This window comes from Anarrhichthys ocellatus, unplaced genomic scaffold, assembly GCF_004355925.1.
Source record: "Anarrhichthys ocellatus isolate YVR2014 unplaced genomic scaffold, GSC_Weel_1.0 scaffold14, whole genome shotgun sequence".
NCBI classification, from domain to species: domain Eukaryota; kingdom Metazoa; phylum Chordata; class Actinopteri; order Perciformes; family Anarhichadidae; genus Anarrhichthys; species Anarrhichthys ocellatus.
In genome coordinates, this window is record NW_022280044.1 from 8,712,094 (window position 1) to 8,724,465 (window position 12,372).

Sequence of the window (12,372 nt, forward strand, 5' to 3'; positions counted from 1 at the left end):
GGAGAAGTGGTGACATTAATTTTGCATTGTTCCTCCCTCTAGATGTTCAGATAACAGCAGTGAGTGCAGGCTGAGAGAGAAGCAGCTCGATCAAGGGGTCTTTAAAGACTTGGATAGGGAATACAGCTGAGCTTAGAAGTATGTGTGTGTGTCTCTGTATGTCCTTGTCTTCATGTTCTTGTCTTTGACGTCCACGCCACATCACACAGACACCAGCGCTTCTTGCCGTCCAAGGCTAGAAGAGAGAACAGACGTGTTTGCATCATTAGGCTCCGTCAGCCTCCTCTGACAATCTACTGAGTCATCATCTGCCGCTACCCCATTCATTATAAAGCAATATGTAAAAATATGACCATTTTATTTGACATAGATTAGCTCATGTGTGCGTGTGTGTGTGCGCAGCGCCCAAGTTTGTGAACACCTGCGGTTGTGTGAACATCGTCTAATTTATGCTTTCGGTTCCACAGGATGCCCAGGTGTGTGTGTGTATGTGTGTGTGTTAGGGGATGCAATATTGACGCACGGCAGCTGCTGATCCAGCCTCTTAGACCAGTCTTGAGTTTGAAAACTTGGTGCCACATCAATCCCAATCTCACCTTGTCACGCCCCATATGCTGGAGGCCATCTTTGGCCACCCACACCCTTCATTAGCATTCACAGAGAAAAGCATCCACCAAAAACTAAAGTGAGCCGATGTATTGGGCCGATTCAGGTCTTCCATAATGATCAGATGCGGGCCAGCATGAAGGGACTATTTGATGGATGTGATTCAGTTTGATTGCACATTTAACTCAAAAGGTTCACAGCTGTTCCTGGAGCCGGTACGATGGGAAGGTATTAAACTGGACCAAAGTGGGAAATTTTAATTTTGCAGTTTGATTGGATTCAATATAAGTATGCACATGTTCATGATCCCATCACAGTTGTCCCAAAGGCTGGATTACATCTGGAGCGAAGTGGGCCCAACTTTGCACGCCATTTTTAGTGCTTTTCAGGTCTCTCCAGAGATGTTCGAATGAGTTAAAGTCCTGGTTCTGGCTGGGACTCAAGGACATCCACACAGTTGTTCTTAAACCACTCCTGTGTTGTCTTGGCTGTGTGCTCAGGGTCACTGTCCTGGTTTTCATTAAGGGTATCTCTGTACTTCACTCTTCCACCACCATGCTTCACTATTGGGATGGTGTTGTACAGGTGATGAGCGGTGCCCATTTTCCTGCTTGATGTCATTGAGGCCAAACAGTTTAATGTTATTTTCATCAGACCAGTCTGAGAGTCCTTTAAAGCTCTCATGTGTCTTTCATTGAGAGGCTAGGCATTGGATAGGCTTTGTCAGCTGTGGGACCTTATATAGACAGCAGTGTGCCTTGCCTATCTACATCCAATCAATTGAATCTACCACAGGTGGGCTCCAATCAAGGTGTAGAAACATCTCAAAGATCATCAAGAGAAACGGGAAGCACCTTAACTAAACTTCAAGAGTCACAGCAAAAGTTCTGAGTATTTATGTCAATGAAGCATGATGACAAAATGTGAAACAAAAGTGAGTCAGTCTGAATACTTTCTCAATGCATTGTATTCAAGTGCTTCATCACAATTTTGAGGTACTTGAGTATATATATTGAATATATTCATACTACTCTATTCTTTTACCCCACTTCACAGAGTCAAATATTGTACTTTTTACTACAAACAAAACACCTGTGATGAAGGTATACAATACATTACTATGGATTAAACTACCCAAACAAAAACAAGGCGTCATATCAGGACACAGACATGAGCAATTCTGCTTCATTAGCACTTTTACTTTTGATACTTTAAGTACATTTTGCTGATAACACTGTACAATATTGAACGCAGGTTTCTTATCTGTGATGGAGTATTTCTCCCACTGTGGTATTTATACTTTTACTTAGGTAAAGGTGCTGGCTGTCAGGTGGTTTGCTGATGAAGACCAAATGATAAGATGATGGACCTTGTGATGAATGAACTTTCAAGCCAACATGGACAAAAAGTCCTATAATTTATCAGAAAGAAATGGAAATTTGAACATCAATTCCATGACAAGTTATCAACCAATATGTAATTTACATTTATGTAAAAGCGTTGCTGTGGATTCATAATAATAATCATTTTCCAACATCAATCATTTAATATATTTTAATTATATATTTTTCATTCTGTTACATTCAGCTTTTCCCATCATGATATTTCTCTAACTGACAGAAAGTACAGTAAACACCAAGACACATGAACGGTGCATTGAAAATATTTTATTTCTTTCCTGTGTTAATACATAATTAGACATTTATATTTTCATAGAAATAGCATATATACCATGGGTGTGAACAATAGCAGAGTCATGCTAGCCCTCATGAACAGGATTTATCCCATGAACATCAAAATGGTTCAAACACAGACGTCATGATTGGACATAAAACACCGACTCCATTATTCTGCTGTAAATCCATGCTTCTTGGTTATTTGCTTCGACATCAAGTACAAATATATACGCCACAAGTAAACGGCCTTAATCTTTACTATGCGTAGGATGTCAGGGTGAGTACTCAAGGTTCCCAGTTGTCACTCATCCAGTCATGGACAGAACAGGCAAACCAGGGTGAATGGGATGACTTTAACCGCTCCTGTAGTCTTCCATTGGCACATGATGATTAGGTAAGCAGGACTTTGGTTTAAGGCTGGGGTTAACGAGACGCTCACCGGGTTGCAGTTTAACAAATTGCACTACTGGATTATCTATTATGTTAATATTTCTTATGTTTGAGGCCCTTCAACATCCAATCAAGTGAAATAATCGTACTTTGGAGGGAGTGTAAATGCAAGCAGGCATTTGTTTGAAATAACGTCCAGGGGTGTTAATTCACTAAAACCTATAAATGATGGTAAAGTTGCTTTTGAGTAGATATTATTTGGCCAGTGACATTTCATGTCTTGTGTACACCATTTGTATGTTTCCCTTTATGCTTTCCAAATACATTCCTTTCATATTTGCTTGAATGATGAACCCCACAGGTTTTTCCCACGACGCACCAACACCTCTGTACACATTGAAACAGCTCATCACTCAGGACTGAACTTGGAGCTTTGACACTCCGAACCCCACTGAGCATACTGATCCTCTCTTTCTCTCGCTTTCTCTGTGTCTGTCACTTCCAATTTTATTCCCTCGGATTCTCTGACTCATCTTCCCCCATCTTTAGGTCCCTCTCTCCCAGTCCCCGTACCTGCACATGCCTCGTTGGATGTTCACCTTGAGCAGCTGTCGAGTCGCCCCCTGTAGCCCTCAGATAGACAGAGCGTCTGGCTCAGGTCTGCCTTCTGCTGCTTCCGAAAAATATGTCAATTTGGACCGCGGCCAGCGGGAGAATGGAGTTGGTGCCCCAGTGAGAGTTTATGTGTGTGCTTGGATTAGACCCGATACAGGACAATTACCACTTCAGGTTCAATAGCATTACGGTTCTTAGGCACGTCCGTACTTTAATCGCCCACTACATCAGATTAATGTCCAATGATCCAGATTCTGTTCACCCCCATGAAACACAGGTGAATGAGAAATTTAGAAAAGTTCACCGTGTCATGTTTGAGACAAGATGTTCAACAGCGTGTTTCCTTTGATCGATCACAAAAGAGAGACCCTGTTTTCCAAAGACATCACAGGATGCAGCCGTTACTTTCAGACAGCGTGATGTCAATAGTTAAAGGACTTCAAACTCTTGACAGGTGAGACAATCCCTTTTCAAAACAACAATAAGTTCTGGACATGGTTAAGCGCAGCCCGATAATCAGACTGAATCGCCATTTAGTTTCCCATCATTCATTGAGCTTGTCATTGCGTTCATGTTGGCTGATTTGTTGTTGGATATCTTGTTTTGTTTGAATGATGATGAAGTTTATCTGCCCTGCCATGCCAGTCTCAGTCCATGTAGCAGCATTCAATTCAAGAGTTGTTAGTTTATTAGTTTACTTACTTAAAAACTTGTGCAGCTGCATAAATCATCATTATTGCTTGTTGACATTTCTGTCGCCATTATTATTTTGCTATTTTTCATGGAAGTAGCTACTTAGCTTTTTAAAAAACATTTTCCAACAAGCTCTAATGGGATCCAACCAGAGGTAATGGAACAACACCACACCTGTTTGAAGCAGATCACAGTTGTGTGCAGTGATTCAGAGGTCTGGAACCAGGCTAGCCTAGCTTAGCACAAAGACAGGAAACAAAGGGAAACTGCCAGCCTTATTCACAACTGACTACATTTGGCAAACAAGCACATCCTCCAAATTTGTGACCTGCTCTTTTTAAAGAGTAAATGTTGAGAGTCAGGGCTAAAGTACACTCGATCAAACTAGTTCGTACGACGTGTTGTTTGATCACGTCAGAAATTGGAAGAGTTGTTATGAAACGCTACACTTGAGCCCCCGGAAGACATTGAAATTGTTGCACTTGGTCATTTATATGAAAAGTGACAGAAATAGTTGTGGCAAGAATGGAATAAAGGGAGCTGAGAGGAGGTCTAATCCTGGCTGCTTTCTCAGCTGGTAGTGAAGCTCAATGGTTTTGGAAAACGTTATGTATCAGATGTCAGAAAGAAATGCTGGGAGGGTTTCTATACATAATAATCGAGGAGAACAATGGAAAGGAAAGTACGTGTACATGTGAAGAATCGAGAATCGGGTCCTTGTGCTGTTTTTCTTCTTCATCACAGAAAGAGACTAAATGCATCACAGCCACGAGTCTTTCCCTGCTTTCACCCGGCCCACCTGTGCCGACGGGAGCAACAACAACCACTCTGACTCCAGCTTCTAACGGCCACCAGCTACACTCCCCTTGAAAAAACCTTGACATTCAAATCAAAGTGTCTACTTTGTCGGACGCCCTTGCTCTTTAATTCTGCCGCGTTCCACTCTCCAGCCACGATGCCCCACTTCAAGTATCATATGCTTCAAAAAGGTCTCTGTTTCCAGCTGACTCGTCTTAAAACAAGTGTGGAAAACATCCAATGCCGGCTCCATGCTTCCACATGTTCAGGGGTGGACTTAAGCGAACAAGTCACAGTTTTGTGTCAAATCTTGTTCCAATGCCTTTAAAAATCATTTATAAAACTCCACCTTGTGCTTATTATTAGTGTAAATAAAGTGCTTCCTCTTCCTTACTTATCTTATCTCTTATCTTTCCTATCGCTGATTCTTTGTTTCTCCTCTTCCCTTTACTCTATTCCACCTCTCTTGTTTACCAGGTGAAGCGTCCATCCAGGCCGACCTGAAGCAAAAACAGGTGATAAATGAACGGAGGAGCGAGGGATAGGCAGCGAGCCGGGTCCCGATTGAGAGAGAGAAGAGCTGATGCGTGGAGGGAGAAAGCGGCTAACGGGAGTCTGAGCGTGGAAATAATGAGAAACTGGGGAAGCTGGGAGGTGAGAGAAGTGAGGACAAGACCGGTGAAGGGGAGAAACCCGGGAAGGGATGGAGCGATAGACGAGAAAGAGAGCACTGTGACAGAGGGATAGAGAGTGAGGGGAAAGTCATAAATGGGAGAATGGAGATAGAGGAGGAAAGAGAGAGGCTGATAATGGAGGGAGAGGGTGAAAGATACGGTGTGCTGGCACAACCGACGATTGAGATGAGAAAGTAATGTCTGACTCTCTCAGCACGGGGACGTATTTAAGTAGGCAAGGCATTGTGTGAAATCCAGCATGTGTGTACGTGGTGCTGATTAGCAGTCATCTCGACCCAGCGAGGCATTCAGACATTCACTCATTATCCCTAATGCGGCTCAGCAAGTGTGCCGAGTTCAGCTCCGCGGCGATGTTCCGTCTGAATTTTCTGTGCTGGTGAGCGTCAGTGTTCAGGGGTCCGGGTCCGACACATTTGCAATTATGTGGATAACACATCTTAATTAATCGGGAAGCAGGAAGAAGACAATGACGTTTTATCTTTAGCTGGATAATTCTGATGAAGTCCAGTGTGCTGCAAGTAATAATGATTTTCCCTCATTGAATAATCTATCCATTAGGTTACCATTGTTCCACTTTTCTCAACAAGCATCATGAAAAGACCAAAACTTGTTAGTCCGTCTCTCAGTACTTTCCCACTTCCCTAGCCTGTCTGTGGCACTGTAAGCCCACTTAAAATAATCTGCATGTTCATAGCAATGAAGAAATGTGACACTAGCCGTGTTTACATTCAATTGTCAAGCGAATTTTGCGAATGCAAATGAGGTGTTTTTCCAGCAACTGGTTTGGTCATTGCTCATTGGTGTCTTTAAAATAGTTTAAAAACAATGGAGCTCTATGACACGGAGCAATAACCTACTTATTAGGTTTGGCAAAACAGACAACACTTGTTGTAACAGAAGGATCAATTCACTTTTGATTTTGGTCTTTTCGTTAGATTTTGAATGGAAATATGGAATATTATTAGTTATTACACCCCTATGTCCACGGACACAATGACTGAAAAGATAAGAATCTCATCTCTCGGCATGTAGATGACAAAATTATGCAAGTTGTAATTGTTCTCCCAAGCTGCTGGCAGTTTCGGCGATCAACTCCACCGTGGGTCTTTAGTGAATTTACACCTGGATTTTATGCATTTTTTCCCCTCCATCCCATTATAGCCTTGCATTGTAATGATACTTTGAGAGGGGATCTGAGAGAAAACGGTTTACATTTCAAAAGCCCAGTGGATTATCTGTGTGCTTCGACAGCCTGGCATCCCTGCTGTTCTCCAGCCAAAACAAGAGTGGAAACCCAGCCAAACATCGCCTGGTGTATTCATTTCATTAGGAATGATGCCCCGCATGTCTCCGTCCTTATTCCCTGCGCATCCTGTTGTAGCCCACAGATAGCATATGGTGCTGAATATGCAGTGATGAACAATAAACCTCAATGTGAACCTAAATCTGTCATTTTTCCAGCCATGCCAATCTTTTCAAAGTTTGACACTGAAGCTAACTTCTAATCATCAAACCTGGAAATTGTTGTAAAATGTTGACGTGGAGTTAAGTGGCGATAAGAGAGTGCCTGGTCAATCCTTGAACTTTGTCTGAATCACGGCGGTATTCAGACGATGTCATCCAGGAAAATATGGTGTGCAGTAAAAAAGTGTCACATTTTTATCCCCCGAACTGACAAGGGCGTTAAGGTACCAGTTCAAGAGAGGACAGAACAACAGATGCATCATTCAACCGATGGCAGGAGACAAGACTCAGCGTGCAATATTTCTGACCCAAGAACAAAAATGACACCGCAATCAAGACCGGGATTGTGAGGGCTCAAACAATCACAATAGGAGGAGCACCAAACGTCAATGTGCTTATTAGAGAGACACCGACACGGAAAGACAGGGAGACGGATGAGCTGCTACACAAAGGGCTGTAATAAAGACAGAAAGGAGGGAATGCGGATGGAGGGATAGAAAACAGAGCTCAGCTTGTTTAGTTGTGTGCCGACCGATACCTGGACCTGAAAGACCAGCTATTCTTGCGAGGCAACTTACAGTTCTACCATCTCTTACCAGTGATATAAACCAGAAGTGGACTAAAAGAAATAAATACTCAGACATTCATGATTGATGATCTGCTCCTGGGATTCGATGCCACTGATGGAGAGTATCCAGAATGCATGATTCAAGCAGTTGTTGTGAAGAGGAAATGATGTCCCCTCCTATGCTTTGAGTGACAGCCGTGTTATGTCTCTATATTGACTGTCCACTCAAAGTAGGCTAACAGTCCAGTTTTTGGTCACAACAAAGGTAAAAGTAGGTTCGTCCTCCTCTGTTTCCCTCCTTTGATTCTGAAAGTTCAGACTCGTGTCCGTTGTTTTTGCAGAGTTCTTCCTTGTGTAGAGAAGAGTCTCTGTCATGGTTTATCGCTCCTTCGGTATGACGGGGTCTGAGAATGGCTTTCTGTTGGTCTCAGGGTCTGGAGGAAACACATTTACTGAACTTAATGAGAGATACAAGGACAGGAAGAGTTCAGATATCATGAGGAAACAAAAGCACCTACCAGGCCAAACATCGACAGAATTAAAAGTGTTTGATTTGTCTACTGTTGCTACACCTGTTAAGCTTTCCATTTTAGCACTGCAGAAACTGCAGTGTAATAGTGGCAGATTCACTACTGACCGGACCGGACCGGTTTTCAGTGGGTCGCGGGCCTTTGCCTGACAAAAAAATAAAAATAAAAAATGTTGTGATTTTATTTTGAAGGGCATTTTTTATGCAGCGGAATTATTCCAGCATTTACGGCAGGAAAAACACCGACCAATGCGTTGTGATTCACATCAGGTGATGAAGCTCAGCCAATCAAAAATGGGTATTCTGACAAGTTTCGTGACTTGAGTGAGATGAACACACACCGTGACACAGGGGGGAGAGACGAGGACATATGAGCAGAGCAGGACTATTTATTGAGGTGTGAGTCGTGAAAGTCAAATCATAGGACGACCTCCAAAAGAGAGAAATGGCCAGAGAGACCAGAGTCATTAGACTCTGAAGAATTCACCTACATGAGTCTGTCCAGTCAAACACTAATTTCTCTTTTTAGAAGATGAGAAAAATATAATATTATGGCTTTTTCACTCCACCCTGAATGAACTGAATTTAAAGCTGCAGGGCAATTCAGTGAAAATAATTTTGCCAAAATGAATTTCGTTAAGTAATTTATTCTTTAATCCAGCCGTTATTTTACTTGAAATGAGAAGAACATTTATTCATGTATTTCTATGTATTACTTGTAATCCATCCAGTTAAATTTGAAAAATGAGAATAATATTAGTTAAAATATAATTGATGTGTACTTTCTTTATTTGATTTGACAGTTGTTTACTACACATATATATATATATATATATAATTTGGGTCGTGGGTCCCGGCTTGTCATTAAGGGGTGATGGTGGGTCCCGCAGCCAGACCAGTTGAGAACCACTGCGCTGGAGCTAACTAGCTAATTAACTCTTAAGTACCTGAGTTGGCTGAAAAGTCTTTATCTCGCTTACTTATTGTTTCCAGCAGACTCATTACAAAACTGGAAGCCCATGAAAGAGTGTTATATGTGTTGTTCGCGTTCGACCTTTAGGTTGTTGCAGAAGCAATAGAACAACATGGAGCACAGACAAAAAAAAGGCTAGAATATGAGGTATTACATAAGATGACAGTCAATGTCCTGTTCCTCACCTGTCCTGAGGTTCGAGGAGTTGGTTATTGCACAAGGCTATGCAGGGCTGGTCTCAGACGTTGCTGCGCAGTAGCCCCCCCCGTGGGTGCTCTGGAGTACTGCACTCTGAGGAGTTCTTGGCTTTGTCCTTGTTGTTGTTGGGCTCGTTGTCTTTAATGATGTCGTACTGACGACAAAACAGAACGATCACCCCTGGGATACATAAAAACGTGATTTTAGCTGATCAAGCTAAAGGAATAGTTTGACACAGATAGTACCGAGCTTCTCATCTAACCATTCGCAAGAGAGGGAATAACCGTGTCTCCAAAAATGTCACAGTATTCCTTTAAAGATCAGAAATAGAAGAGCCATTTATCAAAGCTTCTTAGCTCTAAATTACCTGCATTAAATCACATATTTTCAAATTCAATCGCAACTTTTCACATGGACAATCTATCTTAAAATGTACTGAGAATAATGTTTCTCATCTGCAGTTCCATGACTTTGATATTGGATGGAAATAGATTTGCCAATTTCAACACAGTTTTTGCATTAAACACTGTAAATTTGCTGTCAAGCTTGTAAAAGAAGCATTTAAAGCTACTATACTGCTGTTTGTTTTGCAGCCCTCCCTTTATAACGGTTCTTTGTTTTGCACTGAGGAAGTGATGATATGTAGCAATTTATCTCTATTCACTCAACTGTCTTTGATGTGTCAATAAAGCAAACCAAACTGAAGTGAGAGAAACAGAATACGGTGAAACGTACAGACGAAGATATGAACCTGATGACAAGATAGCCAATTTGAGGCCCGCCTTCAGTCGTGAAGATTAAAAACGTAGCAGAGGAGTTGTAGATGCTGAGAGCGATAGAGACCAAGCATAAAAAAAAAGAAGAAAGAGAATAATTCATGACGGCGGAGGAGCGCGGGGAGGAAATCTGGCCTGAACGGTCTTCAGTCTCGGCTCATCTGCTTGTGTCAGACTCATCTGATCACTGCAATACCAAAGGGCAAGGTGGAGTATCTCACTGTGATATCCCCCACCAGGCCTAATTAAAAGCTGAAGAACACAATTCACCATCAGTCTTTTTCACCATCCTGCCCTCTTTTGTTCTCTTCTCGAGACTCAGATTTTCTCTCTTTTCCCTCCCTCTCCAACTCTCTTTGAATCTCAGCGTCTCGTCCTCTCACGGGAGATCCAAGCCGCTTGCCGTTAATGTATATGCCATGTACAGTATTTGGGCCATATTTGTATCTCATTACACTTGGTGAAGTGGGTTAAGGAAGACATATTTATAGCTGTGTTCTTCAGTAAAACAATGCTGAGATGCACGGAGCTAATGACTGGGAGGCTTAAATAGGAAGCAGCCACAGTCTTGTAATAAAGATATTTTTTGTTGTTGTAAAGATGCAAAGATTAGTCTATGTTGTCATGATGTAAATGTGACTTTGCAAGCGGCCACGCACTCATGTGAAGCAAGCCCTGGAATAAAGTGTCCTTATTATTTATCCTTAGACCAGTTAACATTCCCATTGGGGAAAACAGTAAGCTTTTATGTGAATGTAACAGAAAGCTATAGTTTACCCTCTCTGACTGGCATCAATATATTCTTTAAACATGTGGGAGTCAAAGCTTCTGAAGCTGGAAAGAAGTATTCGCTTTAACATTTCTCGAGTTTATGGGAGTAATTCAGTTTACTGACAGACTGAGCATATTCGCTGGTTTTAGGGGTAAAGTTCAACCTTAGACCCTGAAATGAAATGTTTTTTTTAAAGATGAAAACACCTCTTCTTCTTCCATTACAACCTTGAACGATTCTTATGATGTTAGAGCCCTTGAAATTTGGCACATGAATCAAACACTATATTTCTAGCAGGCGATATAGAAAAGTTTTTTGTATTTTCAAGGGCCAGTAATGACAAATATTACATATGCTTCTGCCTTTCAATCATGTATATCTGTTACACACCATTTTGTCCGTTTGTCCGTGGAGTCATCGGAGAGACCGATGACTCCACCGCCGGTGTGTTTGTCTCTTCACAGACCCTCAGTCACAGAGCTTATTTGCCCCAAAGACAGTGTATCCCTACAAGGTCCGCAGTGATAAATGTGCGTTTCTGAAGAGGAAGATTACCTGCCCACATGATGAGCACCACTACAATGATGATGAGCTCTCCAGCCCTCAGCTGAGCAGCCTGACCAACCTCCTCCATCGTCACCTCGTCTGGAGAGAGAACACACACACACACACACACACACACACACACAGTCAACATAGTTTGACACTGCGATTCATTGTCCCAAAGAGAGAATGTGAAATTGGCATCACTCTGAAAAGTCTGCAAGGAAAGATAAAAGAATAAAGCGGGGCGACGGGAGAGCAGAGAAGCCGCCTGGTGTAAATTTTCCACTCTGGTCCGTTGTGATTAAAGTTAAGTGAGAGCAGAGGTCTACGGAGGCAGAGAGAGGGCAGGATCCCAAACCCCATCACTCACTGTGGTTCTCTTACTGACAGGCAGCTGCAGCATTACACCAGTCACAACGTGAAGGTTTTGAACAGAGTGAACCTCTCATTCTCTGTGTGGTCAAACTGGTGATTTGCCTGGCATAGCGCTGTATGATATCAAAGGGGTTGCATGATTCACGGTCACTTAGATGTATTTGCTTTTTAAGAGGGGTCTACGGAGCTAGGTAAAGGGGGTTGGCCTTGAAACTATAAAACTGTAAATACAGCATTATTTTTACTAGAACAGCTTACTGCTGCAGTTTAAGGAATCGCCACAGTCAATAAAATCTCAATGCAATAAAATACCCATTTGGCAGCAAAACCCTGTAAGTATAAAATGGTATTTCATTTAATTTTGTTCTTACATTTAGAAGTAAAAAAACATTATTCAACTGTAAGTTAGTCAACTGGAAAATAATGTTTTTTTATGGATACGCGGCGCATTAATCATGATTTGGCACAGCCCGTGCAAATAATTCTCCCGTATTTCACCAGGAGAGCAGATTTAAACATTAAGTCAACATCCAGGCTGCAGCTGAAGAACAACACCAACAAACCTCTGAAGCATTTCAAAGAGTCTAAATGTTTAATCACGCTCTGGGTTATTTTCCAGAAGTAAGAAAACCTCATTCAAAGTCACGTTTGCCGATCTTGTTTCAGAATATTGAGGGTAAACCACAAGAACGACAGAA

At 41.9% G+C, this 12,372-nt stretch overlaps 1 protein-coding gene across 1 annotated transcript in view; it reads right to left on the reverse strand.

Moving 5' to 3' along the window:
• Positions 1 to 7,313: 7,313 nt before the first annotated feature.
• Positions 7,314 to 12,372, reverse strand: part of fndc5b (fibronectin type III domain containing 5b) — a 17,518-nt gene continuing 12,459 nt past the window's right edge. Inside the window, exons 4-6 of the mRNA XM_031854175.1 lie at positions 11,309 to 11,398; positions 9,193 to 9,385; positions 7,314 to 7,939 (exon numbers count right to left, since the gene is read on the reverse strand). Coding sequence (XP_031710035.1) covers positions 9,246 to 9,385; positions 11,309 to 11,398 — 230 coding nt within the window. The 3' untranslated portion in view covers positions 7,314 to 7,939; positions 9,193 to 9,245. The remainder of the gene's footprint in view (positions 7,940 to 9,192; positions 9,386 to 11,308; positions 11,399 to 12,372) is intronic.